Source organism: Bactrocera dorsalis, chromosome 4 (assembly GCF_023373825.1).
Source record: "Bactrocera dorsalis isolate Fly_Bdor chromosome 4, ASM2337382v1, whole genome shotgun sequence".
In the NCBI taxonomy this organism is placed as follows: Eukaryota; Metazoa; Arthropoda; class Insecta; order Diptera; family Tephritidae; genus Bactrocera; species Bactrocera dorsalis.
Window position 1 is genome coordinate 42,453,182 of NC_064306.1, and position 25,391 is coordinate 42,478,572.

The window sequence follows — 25,391 nt, forward strand, 5'->3', positions numbered from 1 at the left end:
AAATTACATTTTAAGTAATTTAAAGCGTAAAAGAAATAACCTACATTACATAACTAAGAAATAAAAAAATAATTATAATTATAAATAAAATAATAATTTTTTTTCCATATTTATTTGTTTATGGAAACATATTTTTCAAATTTCTCCAATACTCTAAAATTCCTCTCATTAAAAAATTGGGCATTGTTTTTCTTGTCTGTCAATTTCATATTCGCAAGTGGCAACACTGAATGTGCACTGACGATTTGCAACGCAAATTCGTTTTTTCGTTGGTTTTCTTCGTCGATGATCGAAGAGGTGGAAAGAAGTTTTATTCATCGTGCGTAGAGACTCACAAAGAAAAGTTTTATACAATTTCGCTATTGAATATTGTAATAAAGACAAAATAAGTGAATAAATTCTTCTCTGAGGCTAAAAAGAAGCGGTCGTGCGAAACCATAGAAACGAAATAAAATTTCCTTATAGGAAAAAGTGATGTGAAGGAGCAGCAGTAGTACAGAAAACGACGAAGTAAATTCCAATTGGACTTGAAACTACATAGAAAAGCAAAAGACAAGTCGTCGTCATATGCGAAAAGCACAAATCAAAAAAGTGAACAAGTCCAAAGCAAAACGAAAAACTAGAAGTTAAAGTGGAAGCAGTGAGAGTGGGAGAGTCCAAAAGAAAATTTTGACAGTTGGTAACGATTATAGAAAAAAGTGGCTAAACTCATCCAGATACAAAGGCCCGGCTCGGATATAGAAACTTACATCGTATTAAAAAGAGACAAAATTCAAGAAACGAACGTATCAAAAGTAAAAGCTCAACCAACTGTTCGCCTCTTCTACACATCTTACTGCTTCTATCGCCGATCTTTGTGGTTATTTAACTCGCAACACTATTAGTAAGGCTTTAAAGTCTTTTACATGCTGTAGTATTATTACTTGTGCCCTAAAACACCGCCCCGGAAACAGTGGAATACTCATATCGATTACAAACAACCTAGCTCCAACCGTCAACAGCATTCTCGCTGCCAACGTTTAAATAACGTTAGTAGACTAGTTAAAATTTGTGACTTGTTCTTGTGTAAAATTTTTCGCAATTTGAAGCAGCTGACGTGAAATTTAAAGAATTGTCATACATTTGTGTGTTAATAATCATAATCAGCCTTAACCTGTATTACTCGGCTTAACATTCACTTCTTCACAATAGCTATAAAACAAATAAGCTAATAAAGTCGCCCGTTAAGCAGCTGTTGCTGTGAGGATTAGTTGACCATTCTTGATATGGCACTCGACATGGGTTTGCCTGTAAATGGCACTAATGCGCTGACATCATCCTTCACAGCTAAGAAAAAGGATGCATCTACTGCAGCAGAAGAGAATTTATGGTAAGAAATATGAATAAGAAGAACCAAAGTCTTTGTAGGGTGGAGTAAAGTCTGTAAAGACGATGTGTGTAGATGAAAGCAATGAATCACACAAGTATTTGATTATGAAAGACATACTATAGATATCATAAAGGACCATATGTGGGTGTAGACAAATACGAAACGGTTGTGTCAGCGTAATGCAAATAAAACAAAATATTTCAGCTTTAACTTCTCAGTTTTTATTCAAAATTCTTCAACAATTTCCATAACAACATTTTTAAAACTGATCAGTTTTATGTATTTATATTTTATATCTCTTTTTGCATTTAAATTTATTTTGTTTTGTTTTCAGCAACAGATACATATTTCATAGTAAAAACAATTCAAAACTACAATTGTGTAGTGCACACACTTTTATTAGATACACTTGTTTCTGCATTGAATTTGTTAATGACAACATTTACTGCTCCCCTCGTTACCCCATCTAGATTTTTGTCAGTACCACACACGCGTGCACTACAGTCGACGTCATTCTATTAAAGGAAACTTATACATGTATACCCCTCGTATCGGCGACAAAACACCTCGCAAACATTCAACGCGCCTTTGACTAAAACAGATTTGCTATTTTTAATTATTCACAACACAAAGCTAAGAATTGAGTGTATGTGTCACCTAAGCTTGAAACTCACACCCGTTTACTCCGCAGATTTCACCTTTCATAACATATTAATGATGTATGTGTCACTCATTTTTCCCAGAGCACTTTTAATCGCTTCAGTTCGAATGCCAACACAATTGTCGCTGTAGGATTCAACACCCTCATTTTTGTTCCATTTTCCATTTATATATTTTCTGCCCTTCTATCTACAAGTTCTGCTTCCTATGCTCACTATTCTACATATTATCCTCTACTTTGCGAAATATTGCAGCGGATGATTAACTCTCCTTGTTGCTTACATCTGCAGTCCATTAAAATATCTAAGCTTTAGTTTTGCTCTCTCGCATTGCTGGGTTTTGTGTTCGTGTCATTTTTTCATGGATTTCTGCTTCTCCCACTCGTTTTGAGCAGGCATCTAGCCAACTAACTGACTGCCAAACGCTCTTGTTGATTACAGATTAACTTGCAGATTAGGAAAGCGAAAAATTGCAAATGCAAATATCTCACTCATATGTGTATGGGTTCACAGCTCACAGCACACACTATTTACATACGTATGTACATATTCAAAAAAATATAATTTCTTTCACATATTTGCTTTCTACGTTTAAAGGCGCGTGAACATTTTAGCATCTTTGCAGCCCCAATGCCGCTCAATGCCGTCTCTGCCGACGATTTTGCCACTCTTTTCAATGTTTTCGCATATTTTTTTTTGTTTGACTGGGACTGAAATTTTTGCAAAGTAAAAGCGCAACAATTATTTTCCCATGAACCAATTCGTCGGCGCCGGTTTGTTAGCCAAAATTGTCTGTTACCACTAGCTATAAGTTTGTGTTTTTATAAAATTGTTATCAGTAATAATTCGCCACTGATTATGCAGACTATATAGATAAATATAAATGTATGGATATTTAATTTTGCAAATGTTTGCCTTTCTGCTGTATTCTAACTTTACGGTAATCACTACTAAGACTGCTTGCTCCGCTGAAATTGCAATCGTCCATTTTTTGTTGCTTTAGCAGCTGTCTAATCGGTGAATACGTTAAATATTGTTATCAAGTTCATATGATTGCGGCTTTAACCATTTCAGTTTGTTTTACTAGTTTGCAGCTATGAAAAATGTTGTGTTTTCAAATATTTATAGGGATATTGTGAATTTACTTATACAAGGTGATACTGTCGTTTGTTATTGATGTATCTTCATTTGTATTATATAAACAACTTCAAGAGTGCTTTTGCTTAGTATATGAGTCATATAAGTAGGTATAATAAGCACCATTCCCAGGACAGTTTTATCCGGCCAAAGACTGTCAACTCCCAAAATTAATAGTGGAATGTGTTTTTGATGCATCAAAACTATGTTACAACAATAACATTTTTTTTTACATTAAACCAAATCATATTTCAATAACTGTTTGTTTGGCTGTGTTTTTTTACGACGTGAAACATTTTTGTGCCGATTACTTTGGAATTACATTTAACAATGAGTTTATTTGTAATGCATCAGAGAGAGTGCAGAGGATCTCAACACCACTTATCGATCGATTTAACACACTTCGATTAATGTTTTAATAATAAAGCATGTTAATCCGTATTAAAGGCCTGAATGGTTTGCAAAAACTATGTCGAATAGATTTCGTAAGAAAGATTTGAAGGCGACAATAAAGATGTCCGGATCAAATTTGATCAGAATGTCAAAGGGTCAAAATTGTATTTATTGAATATTGAAATTGCAACAATTTTAAAATTTAGTTGTAAAAATCAACAGAGTTAGCAAAAACCTATATTTATGTGTGTGTTTTTTTTTGTCAGTCCGAGTCACATTTGATCGAACGGTATGTAGGAATTGTGGAATTCTTCAGATACTATTATAGTTTAAACTAATAATTACTGAATTTAAAATTTCAATATCAATCCATTATGAAAACTATATGTGTCTAAAACAAATAACATTTTGTTTAAAAAGTTGTGATTTCAATTCTAAGCAAGTAAGGAAGGCCTAAGTTCGAGTGTAACCGAATATTTCATTCTTTTGCGAATTGCAAGCATTGAAGGGAGGGAAATACCTTCAGGTAAATGAGACTTGTTAATTACATATATGGAGTCTAGGTCAATTTTCACCCGATTTTATGCATTCTAAGCTCAAAGGTGCACTGTTATTAGAAAAACACGATTTCTGAATTTTATTAAGCTCACTCACATATTGGTTATTGTTGTAGCGGCATAAATCTGCCGAGTTGACAGTCTTTGGCCGTATAAAACCCGAGTCCGTTCCGGTTACGTAGATCCGACTGTTGTGTTCAACCCATTTTTAACAAAAAAAATTTTTTCAGTAAAATTTGACTATAATCTTTGGGTCCACTTATACAGTACCTAAGGGCTTGAGCAGTTTTGATTCGATTTGAGCAATTTTTAGTCATAGTCCTGATATATTAATAATTGATTTGTATACTGGAAAGCGAAAAAAATGGAATTTAAAATTATATTATATGAGAAGTAGGCGTGGTTTTAGCCCGAGTTCAGTCAATTTCAAACTGTAACATAGGAATGATAAAAGCCGAATTTGGTTGAAATCGGCCGAGCAGTTAGGTAAAAAAAAAAACAATTATACTCTGTAGCAACATGTTGCATGTGTATAAAAAAATACAGGTTGATTTATACACACTTCAATATTGTATTTATAACGACAGTTGAAATGACATCATAGCTTTGAAATGTGGAAATGTTCTGACTAAGCTGCAGTTAAGCCTATTTTTATACCCTAAACAGGGTGTATTAAGTTCGCCATAAAGTTTGTAACGCTCAGAAGGAAATCCTATAAAGTATATATATGCATAAAAAATCAGCGTCTGTATGTAGGTAAACTGATCACTCAGCTTTTGAGATATCTATCTGCACATGTCCCTTTTCTCCTCAAAAAGCTGTTTATTTGTCGGAAATGCCCATATCTGACCAGTGTGACACAAATTCACTGCCATACAATCTGTAAATCAGAATGGAAAAATATGTTCTTTCACAAAATTTGGCACAGATTATTGTTCAAAGCAACGTTGCAATCTGTTTACATATTTTTCTTCAAAATAAAGACCCGTTTATACCATAAAAAATACAATTGTGAAGGATATCACAGCTTTACAGCCGAAGTTAACATTTTTCCTTGTGTAATATTTCTGTTTTTGTTCTTATTTAAGCTTAGAGACCTTAAACTTGAATTCGTATTTGAAAAAATTCTAAAAATCGCCACTAAACAGCCCTTGTCATAATATAATTAACATTTTTTCTAATATTCAATAATAAATTTCATTTACAATCACCCAGATATAATCATATGTATAACTAGAAAAGTTTTATTCATCGCCGATGATTCATTTACTGCTACCTTCGAAACCCATAACAATTTTGAGTTTATTAGCTGACTGACTGAGCACCGTTCGACGTCGATAACCAAAACGAGATGACACCACACACCCATACAAACGTACATAGTCACATTGGCACATACACATGCATAGTTATTATATTGAGTATATATTGGTATGGGCCAAGAGGCATATTGTTGGTATGGAGATACTAGAGGTGGCGCACTAATTTTTGGTTGGGTTGGCAAATTAAAATTCTGTTTGCGTTTTGAATTCGCCGATGCGGTTGAAAGAAACAAAAATAAATACATAAATGAATATACAAAAACAAAAACACAAATGGAATTGTATCTCCACACTCAAGTTCGACTTGTCGGCGATGCTCAGTTATGTACGAATTTTTCAAAAATTTTAAGACACACTATGTTGTTTTTGTCACAAGTTGTTTGGTGTTGATGGCTTTACTCGAATTTATATATGTGCGTATGTGTGTACTGTTGTTTTGTTTTTTGTTGTCACTATGCTTTTAAGCGTTTTTGTGCGTCTTGTATTAATACCCTAATCAAGGTATACGAAGATTGCAGGAAGTTTCTAACATCCAGAAGGAAGCGTCGGAAACCCCATAAAATATGTACATACATACATATGCATATAAATGATCACCGTGAAGAGTTAAGTTGTGTATATTGCGACTAGTCTCTTTGTTTTTGAGATATCGATCTGAAACTTTGAGAAAATCCTCTCCTCCTCAAAAATCTGCTCATTTGCCGGATCAGTTCATTATTAGTATATTTCTGCTATACAAAACTAACGATCAAAATAAAGTTTTTATTTGAATTTTTTTTTTTATTTGTGGAGGGTATGATAGTTTCGACCGAAGTTAACGTGTTTTCCTGTTTTTTTTTTTCAATTTTTATCATATTCTTTTGCACAATTGATGGTTTTAGGGAAATATTGGAATACCGCTCTTATAAGTGGCTATTTGACCATTCCGTTAAACACAAAACCATTGTGAGCCGATGCTTGGTTGTTATTTGAAAGCGACGCTGACAAAAAACTAACAATAAAAGAGCATAGGAAATGGTAAACTGTGATAAATGTTAGTTATAAAGTGGTCGATGTCGTCATCGCTATTGGCGAACCCGAATGCCATATGCGTTACGAGTCGACAAAAGCGTTCGGAGAGAAAGTAGGCGGACGCACTGACGATGATTGAGTGCGCTTGAGTACAAATAGTATGAAATAGAATGTAAGCGTGTGCGTCAGCCATTTCCCTGCTCCATTTCTACACAATTCACAACAATAATAACAATTAGTGCGTCTTTTTGTTTTGGTTTTCAAGTTTTCTCATTTATTTATATCTTGCCTTTCGTTGTTCATCAAAAACTTATCGCTTATGCTGCCTATTTATTTCTTTACTGCTTATACACATTTATCTCATGTTTAAAGCTCACATTTCTTCAATGTAAACATCATCATCTTCATCTTCGTTAATATCATCTTCCTCGCCGGCGTTGTTCTTATCACTCCTTACATTCGATTTTTGCTGCAGCTTTTGCTTTTGCTTCTCAGCTTCGGCCTCGGCCTCGGCTTCCTCTTGTTCTTGTTTATCATAGCTCGTCTGTATGCGTTCTAATAGGTCGGTTGCGACAACTGCAAAGCCCTCCCAAATCACATCCGGTCGTGTGCTGTGCTCAAACAAGCGCTCCTCATCCAAATAGTCGACCAACAAATCACAAACATCATCCAACACTTGCTCCTGACACACGTCCGCCACATTGTTGGCGTCGATTAGTAAATTCCACAACGCCTGACAAATAATCGTAGCCAAAAACCAATCCTCCTCCTGCAATGCCGCCGCAAGCAGTGTGTACAACAATTCGGCGCCTTTGTGTTGCATGAATGGCGCACGATTCTCCGCATCGCCCAGCAAGTTAACGAGCACGCCAATGGCACAGGCCTTGAAGTCGTACGCCTGACTGGCAGCGCCAGCAGACAGCTGTTTCACGACCAACGTTAGTCCGCCGTTGCGGCAGAAGTAGCGACGTGCCTTGTCGTTGCGTGTCAAATTGCCCAAAACGCGCGCCGTCTCCACCTGTGATGCATCGTCGCGACACGTCTTGAGCGCATAGTAAAGTGCTGTGGCCAAATCGCCGAGCACACACTGCAATGAACCTTTGGCGGCCAACACCTGTGCCGGTGTGCTGTTCTGCTCCTGATAGAAGCACAGATTGTGCAGTGCACCTAATGTGGCATGCAACAATTCCTGCAGATCGCTTTTCTATGTATGTAAAAAGCGCATAATTTAGTTAAAATTGTTGTGTTGCTGTCGTATTCGATTGTGACTTACCAATTGTATGGCCTTCATGTGTGTTATGGCATTCAGTAGATTCAACATAATAACGCCCAGATTATGCATATTGCCCAAACCGATGCCCACCTCGGTGTTTACGCTCATATTTGCAACGACGCGTATCATTTTGACGAGCACATCGATCACGGTGTCGCCGAGTGAGTTGTGCAGTGTCAGCGGCTCCTTTGAGTAGAGCTCCAGCACACGTAGCAAATACTGCATGGCCACGTCGTTGTGATAGAACTGTGTAATCAAAGGAAATATTATTTTATTATGTTGTAAAATAAATCAGGTTGTAGCTGTGTGGTTCTTAAGTTTATTCCTTATTTTTTCGTTTTTGATTGGAAAGAAAACGAAAGCAGTGCTGGATGGGTGCCCTTTAATAGAAAAAATTATCTGCAATTTTCATGTGTAGTTCATACGTAGTTCTCACGTGGACCTCCTAGAAACACCGAATACTTTTTGACCCTAGTTTTCCCAGCAGTATAAGTTAGTATATTTTTATGGAAAGCATTTTTTTAAATTTTCCTTTTTAAATACCAAATTTTATTACTTTGATTCTTTTCTACTGAAAACGGCAAGCTTCTATTGTAATAAACATTTAATAAGCCATAAGACTTTATTATGGTATAAAAAATTCGCACCGAAGCTTTCATTTAGTATTTATGTTGGATATAAATTCTCTTCTATCAATATAGAAAGTGTTGCCTACATTTCGGAGCAACGATGCAAAAAATGATAATTTTACTATTTCAGTATAAAACTTTACAAATCCTAACATACCACCTCACTACTATGTTTTTCTTAATTAATTAAACCACTAACGGTATTTTTTGAAAAATTCTGTGTTAACTCACCTGTACCCGAGCATTGTCGTATTTAGCCATTATATTGCCAAGTATGTAGCCCAGTCGACTGAATAATGACAGCAATTTTTCAGAGGCATTATCGAAGATCTCACAGCACGGACCCAGCAACATGCCAATACGCGCTGTATAGTTTACTAAAACGTGACAGCAATCGTTGTCTTCGGATAGCACACTGCAAAAACCAAAAAAATACCAATTAGTCATATTCTCACAAAGTCATACTTTTTTCTTTCACACCACCCACTGCGCCGCCCTCCGCTTTTCCCAAACTCACCTCAGTGTGCGCACGATGTTCGCTTGCACCTCCAGCTCGCCAGTGGCGACCTCCGCGGCACGCACCAAATGCGGACACGCCAATTCCAATTGTATGCTCTGTTGTTGCCTTGTCGTGCCCACATCTTCTGCCGACCATTCATTGCATCCCGTTGCATTCAGGTCCTTCTCGAAGGAATGCGTTGTCTGTCGCACATCGGATAATGCACGCAATGCGGCAGACAATTGATACAGCGAATGCAATGGTGGACCGGTTAGCTTTTGTGTTGCACCTGCTTCATTAAGTATTTGTAAATGCAATACCATCAACTCGACAGCGCCATGGCGTGCCAGACGTTCGACCAGCGTATTCTGTTTGCTTAATTTCTGATAACGATCTTGTTGGGATTGTTCCAGCGCCTGCTTTGTATCGGTGCCAGGTGCCGGAGCTGTAGCTGGCTTCCGTGGCAATTCCAAACACTCGGTCCAATTACGATTTGTGTCTTTGCTTGGCATCAGCACTTCGGCACCACGCTCTTGTCCGGTGCTGGTGGTGAGAAAACGTATAGAACCATAGCCATAAATACATGCTTCGGGATCGTCCAGCGGACTAGCGCGTCCCAAACCGTCGATTAGCAAGTCGAGTAGGTCGTTGTCGTGGAAAAGTTGATCGTTCAGCTCGTTGCGTGCCACTTTGAAAATGAGCTTGCAGGCGCCAGTTAGGTTGCTGCCGGTGACGCGTAGCTATACAGTTGTGCAATAATTATTATGGAGTGTACTATTTAGAGATACAATCCTAACTACTTACCGCAAGTACCACGCGTGCGACGCCTAGTAATATTTTCGGTGACGAACACTCCACCAAACCATAAAGGCCGCCTAATATGAAGCCGCGCTTGTAGTGCTTCTCGTTTTTGCGCACACGCATATAGAGCTCGGCAAGGATCTGTAGCAAGACAAGAGAAAGCAATTCGATAGTACAAAGCAGTAGAGTGAGGTTTTTTAGGGACTAATACGCTCGAGAATATATTAACAATTCATGAAGTTCATGAAGTATGTAGTCCAAAACTATACAATTTGGTTTAGAATACTACAGTGAGTCCATTTTTTGACCAATTTTTGAATAGGACAAACGAAGTTAGAGGAACGCTATTGGAGATCAAGCGATAAAAAATTACCATGGTCATCATTTCCAAATGTGACTTCTTCCATTTATATCACTTCTGATTGTTAAAATTGCACTAGATAAAAATTGTTATTCTAAAAATTTGTTTACCTCCTAAAGGTATGCTTGACACATCATTATGAAAACATTGCCTACATTTCGGCGCATTAGTAAAATTACTATGCGACAAACTAAAGGTCAAATAAATAAATATCATGCAAACATACCGAATTAATATGATTCACAGTTTCCTCACTGCATTCCTTGAGGCCTGCGTGCTCCTTCAGCAGACCTATCAGCTTCTCAGTGGGTGATTGTGCCAATAAATGGCAATTGCGTTGCTGAAATTTGCGTGAGCATAAAATATTGATCGCCGTATTGGATCCACTCATATCCAGAGAGCTATTCTCGCTGCTACCCTGCGCATTTTTAAAGCGTTCCCTATTCGTGACGGCATCCGAGCGTTGCTTCGCTGCAAGAAATATAAATAAATATAAAGTGGACACATATAATACCTTGAGTAGCAGATTGTCGAAGAATGAATTTATTTTACGCACACCACTCACCTTCTAATGCGACGCCTCTAACCTCGAGGGCGGGCAACTTTCTTGGCATTTGTTTCGCTTGACCATTTGCGCCACCTTTACCCACGCCACCGCCTCCTCCAATAGTTCCTTCAGTAACATCGCAACGCGCATCCCACGAATTCGAACGCCTTGAAGTGCGTCGCTTAGCTTGTTCTTCTTCTGTTGCTTCTTTTTCAAAGTCATTTCCATTTGGTTCATTGACTTCCTGTTGGTGAACCGGTATGGGTTCCAGTGAAGGGGTCATAGGCGCATGTCGTTGATTCTCGTTTTGTAAATAACGTAAACTACGCGGTCGCGTGTAAATACCGTAACACAAAGAAAGTGTAGGGGAGGTTTTGGAAGTGAAAGTTACAAAAAAAAAAATCATAAGAAAAAAATTACGAAGAATTAGGCGAACTTACGAAAATGCGCTGGGCGGTCTTCCGGCCAACGCGACCTTGCCGTAGAGCGCGCGTCCAGGCTCACGTGGCGTGACGGGACGACGCGTGCTGACCACACGCACACCACCGACTATGCGCCGTGAATAACGGTAAAAAGCGATGTAGTGAAGGACAATAAAAATAAATTTTTTTATTTATAGATTTTTAAGCCAATATACGCGCTCACACTTACTTCCTATGCGGTTGCTGTTGTTGTTGCCGCCGCCATTACTGCCGCTATGCGACGCTTTGGACGAAATCTCCGCCAAGATGGACTTGGCTTCGCTAATCATTTCTGCCGATGTTTTGCGTCTTTCCAAACTGTTTGTGGCTGTTGTGTCGCCAAATGCAAAACTTTGTATGATTTGTTGTTGTTCTTGTTGCAGCAATCTATCGTCCGCGCGATTATCGAGCGATTGTGCGTTCTTGCGGGAATGTTCCACTTTTCGACTTTCACTTTGTGAGCGCCGCTTCTTGAGCAATATCATTATAAAATTTCAAATCAACACACAAAATTTCGTCTTGAATACCGTTAATAAACTGTTTTTCTAACGCTTAAACGCACATTTTTCGAATTTCATTTTCGAGTCGATGTTTTTTTTTTACTTGGTGCTCTTTTTGAGTGACACTTTTGCGCATTCACAAATTAAATTGGTAGCTACAAAGCCCAGTTGGTTGGTTATCCTGCCCGTGTTACGGCTAAATTGAAAATAACTGCAACTTAGTGGTAATAATAGATGGTGTAGTGAAAAATATTTTTCGTTTGGGCTTTCGTGCACCATGCCAACGCGCACGGGTGTTGCATGTACTCTTTGTAGTTACCACTGTTTGTATGTATGTGCAACTCCTTTTGCCCGGCTTCAATTGTGCTATGTGCGTATAATAGAAACCGTTGCTGTAAACATGCCTAATATTGTATGCATATGTAAAAATTCACAGTGTCGCGAAATATAAATGAAGCCTTTTAAATTTTGGTTGGAAAATATCATATGATCAAATTTGACCCGGACTAAACCAAAAGTCCAAACTTTTTGCGTATTTTAATAAAAATCGCTATTACAAAATATACTCCTGAACCAATACAAGCATGCCAACGTTTAATCTAATTTCTCATATATGTACTTGTTATAAGCCTTGCTTGAAATGGCCTTCAGTCCCTTCAGTGAATTGTGGCTTTTTTTGGTTCGGCCTATTGATGATCAACAGTTTCTCTATATATAAATTGGTCGAAAGTTTCGCCGTATTTTTCACAAACCCATATATCGTAATATCAGTAATGTTGGGTTTAATGACTTCGACTTCGTCGTTGCAATATATTACGGTCAAAAGTTTAGTATTGCCACACTTCATACCTTCTTACGCAGAACATTAACTTAAAAGCGTCGATCCATAAGAAATACTGATATCCTGTGCTATCTCACTGATTCACGTGCCGCTTCTCTAACTCTCTCGCTGTTATAGTCATTAATAGCGGCGAATTGACGGCAAGTTTGGCTTCCCGACCTTCACTGAATGCTTTGTTCCCTCAAATACCTATTTTCGTAACAAATTGAACTCCCCGAAACACCTATGCAATACCTTCAACAATTTAAAAACACCTTTCCGCGTCAAACTCTTGGTTGAAAAAAAATATATATATTCTATCAAGAAGCTAACGCTCTTACCCTTGATTATGTGAAGATCGGCCTTCTTCTTTTCCTTTAATCATGAGAACATCTCTCTACATAAGCTCTCATCCGATACCCTCGTCGCTGAGTTGTTTGAAGTTCGATGCGACCTCAAACCTCTCCAGGGAACTAATGACCCTCTTCCGGCACACTATTTTCACCGTGTATTCCTTATGCATGAGCCCTCCCTCCAACCATGACCTAATGGAGTACAGAGCAGTGGCTATCGACATACCTTTGCGGTAAGTCCACAAGCCTTCTGCAGGTCCATAAGCCTCTCTAGCGTCTTTAACAAAGAGGAAATTCTTGCTGTGGCCCACAGTTGCGTAGATGTGGACCAACCAACTGCTTTAACTTTTACTGTCCGCTGAAGTTGCGCAGGTATGATGTCATTAAGTCTCGGATACTTGAATGGCTTCAACGAATTTATTGTCCATGTAAGGTAGCGCTCGTTCAGAAAATCTAAGAAGACCGCACCGTCCTCCTAGAGCTTTCCGAGGGGCACTTCTTTTCTGTGGATTGGTTCTTTGAAAAGTGCGTGCCTATGAGTAACCTACCTATGAGAATTGACTGCTCGAAGTCCCGTCAACGTCCTCATTGCTAAGATAACTCATATAGGGGCTTTCACTAGAATGCCCCTAAATTTTGAGGATTCGAAACACTCTTCTACGCTTTCGTAGAAGGATCTACATTACACTCCCTTCTTTATTTCCAATTTGTATATAGTAAGGCCTAGAACCACTTTTGCGGGCTTTATTCAATAGTCTTCTACTTGAAGATCTCATCTCCGATAGCTCCGATGTCTATGAAAGTGGGTTTCCTTTTGCTTTTCTGAGATTGCAGAGGACACGTGCTTTCAATAGAGGTTCTTCACGATGCACTGAATACCTCATCAATCGCGATAGCTGTGAGTACTGAGGCGCAACCAACCGCGACCGAAAGAGCTGATCGAAGCTTTCCGCAATACTCAGCTGAACAAACTCGGTCCAAACTAAAGCAAATACCCCTATGATCAGTGCAGAAGTGGTCGCTCAAAAATTGGCAAAATGGTGGCGGTGTTTTTTTAGGTTGAATATCACTCAAAAATTCGAGGGAAAAGAGGCTGTTAGCGTTATACCTACTGCAATCCACCTTAAACGATGTCGTGAAAGCTTCGTCTATATTAAATGACATTTCGGTTTCTAGCACCCCACGTCACTTTCTGCCCGGATAATGCTGGTTTTTATCCGAATTTAACACTTTCTTTACGGATATATTAATATTTTCTTTGATTTAAGAAGCCAAACATTGCTTTTGAAGAACATTTACTCATATTCAATATAAGGTTGAAGCTAAAAGCTACCTTGTATGTTTATATTTCTCTCACCAGTGTATTTTTTATTTTAACTGAAAATGTTCGTTTAAATATATGAAAATTCCAAGTGGTGTGGCGATTTTTACCAGAAACAATTGTTCACAATGTGTGCATTTCAGTGATGTACATATATACACTTACGAGGGTGAGCGAAGAAGTTCCTGAATTACAAATTATGAAGACCCTATTTGAATTTTAGAAAAACAGTTAACATTTTGCTTGTGACTAAGCTACGAAGGAACTGTAATATATTCACCAAATAATATTATTTCTCAATCTTCCAAAACCACAATATTGGTGTTGCGGATTCGTTTTTATCGACACTTTTTCACTTTGTCAAACGTAAAAAAAGTTGATTATTATATTTCGTCGCTGTTCAAACTTATTAAAACACAAGCCTACGTGTGGTACAAAACCTTCAAAGCCATTCGAGAGATTGTTGAAGATGATCGTAGAACTTCACTGAATCTGCTTCGAATAAATTAGAATGTCTGCTGGGTTAACAAATACATAGTTTTATTGTGTGCTAAGAATACATTCTGCCATGAAGGTAGCATTAGATTTACTGCACCGGAGTGTTTCCTCGATGACATCGAGTCATTTTATGATAAGCCTAGTAATGGGCAGGGTCCCAGAAAAATTGAAGGTAACTGTAAAGCTTACAAGCAGACAAGAAAAGGCACCTTAAACCGCTATTAATAGAATAGGAACGGGTCGGAGCGCCACCCTCGTGCGTTCTACTCCTGTATAGCTAAGCTTCTCGGCAGTTTGGCCAGAGCCGGGTTACCATTAGTTCTTGCGCTCTCTGGAGGAGATCTAGCAAGCTCTCAGCAAGGCGTCGTACTTTACATCAACGCCTAAACTTCTATTGGCCTCAAAGCGATATTTTGACATATGAGATCTGATTTGTACGATCCATATCTTGAGGATCAGCCATTGAACACAACACAACATAACCTAAAAATACATTTAAATTCAAGGTGCCAGTTTCATCTATTGTAAATTCCAAATATTTATACAGGCACCCTCGTAACGGTAGCCACTAGCCCGAACTAACGAAAGCCGCTAACAACACGAGTAAGTACACGTAATGGAGCATCACGTTCGTGTTACTCCTGAACTATAAGGAAACACCTTCAAAAAATCAATAGACGACGATTGCAATTGAAATAAAGTAAATCGTTTGTCAGAATAATATACATACTTTAAATATACTAAAATATAAATCAAATAGTTAAATGGCGGTGTAGTTGCCGTTGTGGGTGGACATGGGCAGTAGAAACTAACGCAGCGCAGGCTTTTAACTATGTGTGTGTATGTATATATGCATGTGTAGAGCCGCTAAGTGAGTAATATAGCGAGTGCGGAAGGCTACCAAGAGGCGCCTCACTTGAACACCACTATTAGTCCAAGGGATAACGGCGCGTTGAACCAGCCGATAAATAAATTTTCATGTCTTTTGTTTTGCCATTTGCATGTCGAAAAGTTGAGTGGAAACGTTGCAGCAACGCCAAAACAAGTGAATGCTTTGTGTGCTAAAGCAGAGAAAAAAATTCATAAAAATTTATTGTGCGGCGAATAAACGGCATATATCTGGAAAATAATAATTGAAATTAAATTAATGATTGACAATTTGCATTGCATTAATTGAATTGAGTAATAATAATTAAATTGAAAGCAATCAACTCGGAAAGCAACAGCGCTTGTGGCAAAAGTTTTCCTCCTCACAAGACATGCGATCGAAGCAGCGTTCGCTATTCGAAGAATTCTGCGTTGGCGACGCGACCACTCAGTAAGTTGTGGAGGAGTGCACCCTATAATAAATTGAAGCTATATATTTCACTGCTATTGTTGTTTTTTTTTTTTTCAAATGTCTACAAGTTGCAATTGCAGTGAAAAGTTTAGTATTTTTTAGTAATTGCTATGTTTTTAGCTCGGTAGCTGCCGTTTAGCCTAATTGGATTTTTATTTCTTTGTGACTGCTAAATATTTTGCTGGCAATTCAATGCTCAAATTTGCCACAAAAACATGCTGAATTATTTAGTTGGTAAACGCGGCCTGACACAGTTATATTTTATTGTCCATAATCATTTTCCGAGGATTTCTGCTTCTCTTTGTGAAGCCGCATGCAAGTTTCAAATTAGCTGCTTACTTTGACAACTGGCTGCACAAAGCTCTCAGTCGTAGACCACAGCCATACATATATTGGTGTGCTTAAATTATATATTTTTATTTTAAACAACTGCATTTCTAAATTTACCGTCCGCTCTGACATTGCATTTGGCACCATGTGTGATTTTATGGATTCAATGTCGACGCATACGAACTGCTGCTATATCTGGTGGGTGGTCAACACACTGGCATTTGTGGGTCAATTACGTTGTTCAAAACTAGTTGTGGAAAGAAAAAGAGTTAATTTCAATTGCATCAAAGCTGGAGTATTCTAGCGTCACAAATAAAAAAGTTGTTCATAAAAACACTTGATATTGATCGTTCAGTTTGTACAAGTATGGCAGCTATATGCTATATTGATCCGACCTGAACAATTTGTTCGGAGATTGTACCACTGCCTTAGACAATACGCCGTGCTAAATTTCTTGTAGATATCTCGTCGAATGAAAAAGTTGTCCATACAAAAATTGATTTTGACCGTTCAGTTTGTATAGCTGCTATATGCTATAGTGGTCTGAATTGAATAATTTGTTCGGAAATTGTACCATTGTCTTAGACAATACGTCGTGTCAAATTTCTTGTAGATATCTCGACGAATGAAAAAGTTTTCCATACAGAACTTAATTTTTATCGTTCAGTTTGTATGGCTGCTATATGCTATAGTTGTTCGATCCGAACAATTTGTTCGGAAATTATACCATTGCATTAGATAATGTGTCGTGCCGAATTTCTTGAAGATATCTTGTCGAATGAAAAAGTTTCCCATACAAAAATTGATTTTGACCGTTCAGTTTGTATGGCTGCTATATGCTATAGTGGTCCGATATCGGCGGTTGCGACAAATGAGTAGCTTCCTGGGAAGGAAAACACTTATGAAAATTTTCAGATTGTTAGCTCAAAAACTGAGCGACTGGTTCTCATATATACAGACAGACGGATATGGCTCGTCAGAAATTTCGTGGTAAACTTAATAAACCCTGTTTAGGGTATAAAAAGTAATCGGTGTCTACCTAGCATTGTCCTACTTATTATATAGTCACTTCGTTAAGTACCATAGTTACAAGAATAATGCATTTATGACTTACATATAGTTAATCACTCGTATTGTCGATCCACTGATTTTGCTATTCGTCTAAAAGCTTTACTTAATATTTCATATGCTTACTTCAATAATTTTTGTTTAATATTTTTTTTTTTTTTAATATTTTTTTTTTAAATATTTTTTTTTTTTTAATATTTTTTTTTAATATTTTTTTTTTAATATTTTTTTTTTTTAATTTTTTTTTTTTAATTTTTTTTTAAGGTTTTCAATTTATTTATTTTTCAAAAAGAAGAAGAAGAGAAATAACTATTTTATGTAGTTTATCCAGTGTTTATTAACCTTTTTATCTTATTTTATATTTGCAGGTCTGCAATTTTGAGTGAAGTACAAAAACAAGGCAGCACAAAACTTCCGTCAAATAAATCAGTACTAGTATTAGGCGATAATGCCACCGGTAAAACGACTCTCATTGCGAAATTGCAAGGTGTCGAAGATCCGAAAAAAGGTTCTGGTCTCGAGTACGCATACATCGATGTTAAAGATGAGTACAGAGATGGTAAGTGGCCACAGGCATTTTTTTCAAGCTTCAAACTAATTACCGAAACCAAACTCCATTAGGGATTCGTTTCCATATGATAGGTTATCAGATTATTGTCATTACAAAAGAACATCTGTAGCTGGAGACATATACATGAATATAAGAACTAAAATGAAGAGAATCGGATAATACCTTTCCCTGAATATAATATGAAAGATATCAACCTTTTTGCCCACCTACACACACAAATTTTTCTTATCAATAACTAAAAAATTAAAAAGAAGTAGTTTCCAATTAGAATGTCATTATTAAATATTACTCCGACATTTTCTACAAATTTCCTCCAACCTTGGGAGAGTCGCATTTGAGTTAAATTAAGAACTATACTAGTTTTCTCAAATTGGAAAACTTTCCAAAAATTAAAAAAGTACGTTGCGTGTTTTCCGAAGAAAATTAGTTCCCAAATTAAATTGAAGACTGATTTAATTAATTTAGCCATTATTGAGCCTATTCTCGTTACAACGAAGTATGAATACCCTTAATTTTTTTTATCCATTGTATAACCCTGAGTTTCGAAATTAATTAATTAACGACCGTCGGGCCTAAACCGTTCCCACAACAGTCGGGTCTAAGTAACCGGAACGTACCCGGATTTTTTTCCGGTCAAGGACTGTCAATTCGGCACCAATTTTCGAAATTACTCTATAACAAATTTATTTTGAATATACATACTTTCCGATCAGCACTTTACTCAGGGGAGCAAATTAGACTGAGGAAATTCTGAAATTGCACTTTAAAGTTATTTGGTGATACACCGACGACTCGAAATTATTAAAGACGCTGGTTTTAATTGTTCCAAGAACCAGACTTTCTGTCCGATTGTGCAGTTATATGTGAATTTTCAAGCGGAAGTGTACGCAATCGTATCGTATAATTATACAGAACGATCGGTCAGGCCGCACTCACAGCAATTTCGTTATACGAGATTAAATCGTAAACTTAATCTCTCAGCTCGCAATCGGATCCACCTAATTTGGATACCGGAATACAAAGTCTTGAGTAGGCGGATGACATAGCACGTTCCTTCCTAGTGGAATCCTATACCATCAAGGAGGTAGTGACCGCCATTCACAGTGAAGCCATTAACATCTTCACCGACTCTTTTTCTAGTGAATGGTGTACATGGAGTCAAACCACCACCCATTGCAGACAAATAACTCGAGTTGGCAGGAGAATCTGGAGTATTTGGTAGATGTAGGAATCCGCGTTAAGGATGTCAAAATAGATTGCATTTCACACAATTTGGCTAAAGAGTTGACTCAAAACACCATTTTTTGTTAATTCACTTATATGCTTTACCTTTTTCGCGCATCAGACACAACACGATTAGGCGTTTGGATTCTGGATGGGGATCCAGGACATACAAATCTCCTGCGTTACGCTTTGAATGAAACGAACTTCGAACATACCCTCGTCATACTCACAGTCTCAATGACAGAGCCATGGGCATGGCTGGAACAATTGAATCACTGGATTAAAGTGCTCTCAGATCACATTGAGAGCCTGAAATTGGAACCGCAAGAGAAGCAGGAAGCACGACAACGGCTAATCACCACGTGGCAAAGTTATTGCGAGGTGGGCGATGATTTGGATCCGGGTTCGCCAGTGAAACGTACGATGAGAAATAATTCGATAGATGACGACGATCTACTGCCACTTACCGAGGGCGCGTTAACAACAAATCTCGGTTTGGATATTGTTGTGGTGGTCACAAAGGTAAGTTTCTAATAAATTAAATACCTAAAGTGAACGATAAGAAATAATCACATATTTTTTCTCTTAGACGGACTACATGACAACGCTGGAGAAGGAGTACGATTATCGAGATGAACATTTTGATTTCATACAGCAGTGGATACGTCGCTTTTGCTTACAGCATGGCACATCACTTTTTTACACAAGCGTTAAAGAAGACAAAAACTGTGATCTCCTCTATAAATATTTGACACATCGAATTTACGGCTTACCATTCCGAACGCCTGCGCTATTCGTTGAGAAGGATGCGGTTTTAATGTAATTATATTTTTTTTATGATAATTAACTGTCATTTTCTAAACATCTTGATTCTATATATACCTAAACAGTCCTGCAGGTTGGGATAGCTTGAAGAAAATAAGTATTTTGTATGAGAATATGCAATCATGTAAGGCAGAGGACTACTATACAGACATCATCTCGCCACCGCAGTCCAGAAAAGTAAGCAAATACTAATAATCACTAATAAATAATACCATTTCAATATGTACAACTATAATTGTAGACTGTTGCAAATCGTGAAATCGAGGTGCAAACAGAGGACGAACAGACATTCTTATTGCGGCAGCAGGAGATCCTCAAGCAGGGCGGACAGATGCGCGGCGATTCACCGTTGCGCGTGCAAGGCGGCAATAAGGGCATGCAAGCACGCACACCCGGCTCCGGCGGACAGGGTTCACCCATAAAGGTCAACGCGAAGCCAACACCAGCTACACCGGGCAATGAAGGTGTGCTCGCCAATTTCTTCAACTCGTTGTTGCATAAAAAATCCGGTTCACCTGCCACACCAGCCACCCCGCCCAATGCGCCCAACGCTGCAAGTACACCACGTACAAATGGCACTGATGGCGCCATCGATAAGTTGGCGATGCGCTCGGATGCAGCAGCCGAACTCGATCGCCTGACGAGAAGTGCGAAAAAAGAAATGGATTATTCACAAAGCGAGTGTTAAGCCGGGCGATAATGATTGTATAATTTCGAAACGACTAGCAAGACACAAGTATAAGAACAACAACAACACCACAGTGCGCTTCTGAACAATCGGAGGGGAAATGAGCAACAAAAACAAGATACGTTTTTTTTTTAAATAAGTGAAATGAAATGAGTGAAACTTATATGAATGTAAGCAAAAATGACGTGTGTAATGAAACGTAATCCCAAAGGGTGTGTTTAACTAACCCACAACCCCTTTAAACATAAACGAGCGATGAATTAACGGATTCACTGAAAAGTATAATTCTCTCAAGTAATGAGAAACTCTCAAGTAAAAGATTAAAATATTTGCAAATTTTAAAGCAAACTTAAAATACATAAAGCTAGCAAGAATGGAAGTCAAAGCATATTAGACTTAACGCAACAACTTACAAAAAAAAAAGAAAAGAAAGCATATTTTCACTATCGTCTTGCTAACTCTGGCTAAGTTTAAACATGTGTGACGCCTGTATTGATTATTTCGTTGTTTCCTAACATGCTTCTGATTTATAGTAATTATTTTAAATATATGTGTTTATTATTATTATTTTTTTAATAATGCAATAAATGCAATTTACAATTGATTTCATAAGCGCTGCAACGTATCAAATGATTAATCTTAATTACGGAAGCAATGTGCATAACAAGCGCAGATAATTATAGCAAACCTTTTGAGTTTGGGGTCGGCGCCGGTTCAACATTTGTCTGGCGTTTTAAAGCGACATTTAGGCAGGAGCCCACTTTAACGCTGCTCAAGCGAATAATACGTTGTAAATCAATCACTTTTGGCAGCGTTTTAGATTAGTCGGCGGCGTCTGCATGTGTTTTATCGAAGCAATTTTAAGACGTTCTCATGCGTTTGTGTTCCAAAAGTAATGAGAAACTGTCAAGTAAAAGATTAAAATATTTGCAAATTTTAAAGCAAACTTAAAATACATAAAGCTAGCAAGAATGGAAGTCAAAGCATATTAGACTTAACACAACAACTTACAAAAAAAGAAAGAAAGCATATTTTCACTATCGTCTTGCTAACTCTGGCTAAGTTTAAACATGTGTGATGCCTGTATTGATTATTTCGTTGTTTCCTAACATGCTTCTGATTTATAGTAATTATTTTAAATATATGTGTTTATTATTATTATTTTTTTAATAATGCAATAAATGCAATTTGCAATTGATTTCATAAGCGCTGCAACGTATCAAATGATTAATCTTAATTACGGAAGCAATGTGCATAACAAGCGCAGATAATTATAGCAAACCTTTTGAGTTTGGGGTCGGCGCCGGTTCAACATTTGTCTGGCGTTTTAAAGCGACATTTAGGCAGGAGCTCACTTTAACGCTGCTCAAGCGTTAAATACGTTGTAAATCAATCACTTTTGGCAGCGTTTTAGATTAGTCGGCGGCGTCTGCATGTGTTTTATCGAAGCAATTTTAAGACGTTCTCATGCGTTTGTGTTCCAAGTATAAACGATTTTGCATTAGCGTAATTATAATTAAAGAGCTTGGCAATATTGGCGAAATTGCCATTCTTTATTTTTATATGCTAATTTTTATTATTTTTGCTCAAAGCTTAAAGTATACTGTAATTTTATATATATATATAAATATTAAATGTAATTTAGAAAACACGATAATTTCAATTCTAAAACTGTGCATAATTAAAATAAAATAAAAAAATAGAGCTATCTATGTAAATTGAGGAGATTCTAAAAGAAGCAAATAAAGTACCGATGAATGCGTAAAACTATTGATATTTGGTCAAAAGCCAAGCATATTAACGTGTAAGCGGCAAGTTTCGAAGCACAGTGCTGGCAACAAGCATATTGGTATCTTTAAGAACGAACAAAATGAAGAATATATATATATATGGAAATATATATGTAAAGATACTAGTATGTCTGTTAAATTGAACACAAGTGTTTTCAAAACCGTTCATGCCACAACTTTCGCACAAAATACCAACTGCAGCTTGATATTGGAATTTGTATATAATGATTTTTTTAATTTATGCAAAAGTCTTTCTGTCTCATTAAATTCAATACTCTCTCTCTCTCTCAATTGTGTTATAATTAAGATACCGCATACTATATTTAAAAAAAAAAGTTTCTTTTGTCTGAAATCAGAATTCAATTATATAAGCTTGTGTGGATATCCAGCAAAATGTGAACTAGAAATTCATTAAAAACCATAAACAAGTTTATTTGACATTAGAGATTAAAAAAATATATATTCGAAAAAAATATGCACTCTACCACGTAACACATACACTTATATAATTGAATCATGTTTTAAAAAATATATTTAAAAAAATACGTTTAATAGCGCTTTTCAATTGAAATTTTTTCAAATAGCTTTTGCGTCAAGTTTTTTGTATCAAAGTAACTATTTACATATGCAAAATCGAGTAATTTGTTCGAAAACAAAAATTGAAATTTACAGCTTAAATTTTGTATAAAATAATCAGCCGGTCTGAACAGACATTCAAGGTAACATGAATTTACAATGAGCTAAAAGTTGGTGTATGTGTTCCAAACAGGTTTAAATATAACATAATAAAAGTACTTATCGTTTCGATGTGTTTAGAAAAATACTCGAAATCAAAGATTTCAAAGCTTTCACGTGATTTTCCACGAAACGGCAAATTGTAGCAAAAAATTACCTTTGCTGAAATTTCTAAATTATAAAATTAGCTATAAAAAATGAATGTATATGTTTTATTCTAAGTTTTTCGGCCGTTTCTGAGCTGTAACTATTAAAAAAAATTTTAAAACAGGACGCGCTAAGCACACTATTTCAGATTAGACGTAAAAATGCGTACATACTCGTACTACAACGGTCATTACATCTCAGCAACGGTAGGCCTTAAGAAAAAAGGAGTCATACATTTTTATATATAATTTTATGATTTACAATTTACGTAGCCTTTCTCCTCGGGTTTTTTTTCGCATATTGAAGGATGAGTACTTATATTATGTAATTTTTTATTATGTTTTGAAAATATGCATTAACTTTCAGCTCGTTATATATTATTGTAACTTCACTCATATTTCTGTTTAATTTTACTAAAAAAAAGGTTTAAAAATTAAAATAACTTGATTGTTCATTGTATTAAGTTTATTTATTTTATTTGCACAACTTTGGGAGCAGATTTGCAATTGCATATTTTTGCTCTATCATTTTTAGTTGTCTAACAATATGAATTTTATGAAAAGGAATTTGAAAAAATTTATTGTCTCATTACTCATTCCTAATTTAGAATGCTGTACACAAACAAAAAAACAACTGTCGACTGTAAAAACTTAACGAATACTTAAGAACCATCCGATTTTAAAATATTCCGTTCAATAGTTTTGTGAAATGCCACTAAAGGAAACGCCTTTGTACTGCATAAAAACTTATATTTCTCCGCTTATCTAGATTGTACAGCTTAGAAAAGTCAATGGTATGCGCTTAACGGATTGTGCAACTAAGGCATTTGTGGGCATTCGTTAAATTTGACCATCCAATAGTCGGTACTTAATGCTTTTTGTGCGTTTAGAACTACTTAAAAACCATAATGCCTTTCAAAGGTAGTTACTACCAACAGCAATTTGGAAGCAGCTCTCAGAAAATAAATTAAATAATAATAACTACAGCCCTTAGTTACTATAGTAAAACTGAATAATTACATGTAATCAACCACACAATGGCTAAACACACTTCATTATTTGTTAAATTTAATATTGAAAACAAACATTCGTATGAGATATACAAATTACATAGATTTAGCAAAATTGCAGTTATATTTGTTGGCAACTTGTGTGGCATGCGAAAGTTCTAAGCGTAACTATTATTTTGCATTAAACGCTGACGTATTTTGTTTGGTTGCAGTTGGAGTCACTCAGTATACAAAACAGTAAAATGCAGTAAAACTATTTGGTATTTGTCACACTTTTTTCTAACGGTAAAATATTAATATAAAGTTTAAAATGTAAAATGTATTTAATTAGTAAAACTTTTTGAACTGAAAATTTTTAAACGAAAGCAACAAAATACTTAAGGAGACTTTAAAACCACTGCTGTTATCTTTTTTTTTTATTAAACACATATTTTTTATTTCCATAAAGAAAAAATATAAAGTAATATTTTATTAAATTTTAATTTACTATCATTTGCGAAAACTCAGAACTAGTGTTAAAATTAAAAACGATAAGTAATTATTTATATATAGAGACGCAGCCGCACCACGCAAAGAAGCGTGCGACAGCTTGTTCCACTTTTCTCTAAGAAAAGTTGCTATCACAAGCTTAAGTTTTTGTAATCTGTAAAATAAAATAGCACACAAAAATCGATCAGAAGTAAAAATTCAAATATATACATATGCATATGTAGCAGCTGTAGTGTATACATGTATTACGCGGTATATTGGTATATAATGCTGAGATTGGGGCATATTTTTGTTACAATTCATTGTTCGCCAGCCTTTGCCAATGTTATTCCAATTTAAAAGTATGTGCATAACAAAAGTCGTCGAATAGTGAATGATAACAAAGAGTAAATCGATTGCCCCTTTTAGTGTATGTATTGATATATAATTTCACTCCTAAGTGTAAACAAAAAAATCAACAACCTAAAAACATTTCAATATCAGCTGAGTAACGAAATTATTGTCTTCAAAAAAACAACAGTTTATTTGCTCTTAAAGAAATTTAACAAATAACTGCAAAACTGCTACACAACCAACAGCAACGTTAAATAAATATAAAAAATACTAATGATATCAAACAAAAATTTATGCAGAAAAATTAAAGTGAAAAAAACAAAAACTGAACG

The 25,391-nt window shown here is 36.4% G+C and overlaps 2 protein-coding genes and 1 long non-coding RNA gene across 4 annotated transcripts; 1 reads left to right on the top strand and 2 right to left on the bottom strand.

The window, feature by feature from the left end:
- Positions 1–258: 258 nt before the first annotated feature.
- Positions 259–25,383, top strand: LOC105224125 (cytoplasmic dynein 1 light intermediate chain 1). Of its 2 annotated transcripts, none has more exons than XM_011202114.4 (6): positions 259–1,369; positions 17,617–17,807; positions 19,165–19,565; positions 19,633–19,862; positions 19,934–20,045; positions 20,110–25,383. In XM_011202114.4, exons 1-6 carry the CDS (start codon positions 1,266–1,268, stop codon positions 20,554–20,556), a joined length of 1,485 nt encoding a protein of 494 aa, XP_011200416.2. In that variant the 5' UTR covers positions 259–1,265; the 3' UTR covers positions 20,557–25,383. The 2 variants fall into 2 exon arrangements, with proteins under 2 accessions (XP_011200416.2, XP_049311796.1); XM_049455839.1 differs by lacking the exon at positions 259–1,369 and adding an exon at positions 15,506–15,829.
- Positions 1,568–4,213, bottom strand: LOC125778432 (uncharacterized). The gene is made up of 2 exons (XR_007422691.1): positions 2,027–4,213; positions 1,568–1,961 (listed from the first exon to the last, which is right to left on the bottom strand). It is a non-coding gene; the product is annotated as an uncharacterized LOC125778432 (long non-coding RNA).
- On the bottom strand, positions 6,521–11,743 carry LOC109579407 (armadillo repeat-containing protein 2). The gene is made up of 9 exons (XM_019989517.3): positions 11,210–11,743; positions 10,999–11,107; positions 10,577–10,881; positions 10,238–10,482; positions 9,654–9,791; positions 8,868–9,589; positions 8,582–8,765; positions 7,722–7,967; positions 6,521–7,652 (listed from the first exon to the last, which is right to left on the bottom strand). Exons 1-9 carry the CDS (start codon positions 11,502–11,504, stop codon positions 6,822–6,824), a joined length of 3,075 nt encoding a protein of 1,024 aa, XP_019845076.2. The 5' UTR covers positions 11,505–11,743; the 3' UTR covers positions 6,521–6,821.
- Positions 25,384–25,391: the final 8 nt, after the last annotated feature.

What these genes read in the sequence shown, in the direction of transcription:
- LOC105224125 (XM_011202114.4), top strand. Translation starts at nt 1,266, where the DNA reads ATGGCACTCGACATGGGTTTGCCTGTAAATGGCACTAATGCGCTGACA. An exon ending in TTGTTGTGGTGGTCACAAAG is followed by an intron (nt 19,566 to 19,632) that starts GTAAGTTTCTAA and finishes TTTTTCTCTTAG; the next exon opens with ACGGACTACATGACAACGCT. An exon ending in CGCCACCGCAGTCCAGAAAA is followed by an intron (nt 20,046 to 20,109) that starts GTAAGCAAATAC and finishes CTATAATTGTAG; the next exon opens with ACTGTTGCAAATCGTGAAAT.
- LOC109579407 (XM_019989517.3), bottom strand. Translation starts at nt 11,504, where the DNA reads ATGATATTGCTCAAGAAGCGGCGCTCACAAAGTGAAAGTCGAAAAGTG. An exon ending in AGACCGCCCAGCGCATTTTC is followed by an intron (nt 10,882 to 10,998) that starts GTAAGTTCGCCT and finishes GCGACCGCGTAG; the next exon opens with TTTACGTTATTTACAAAACG. An exon ending in ACATGAAGGCCATACAATTG is followed by an intron (nt 7,653 to 7,721) that starts GTAAGTCACAAT and finishes TTACATACATAG; the next exon opens with AAAAGCGATCTGCAGGAATT.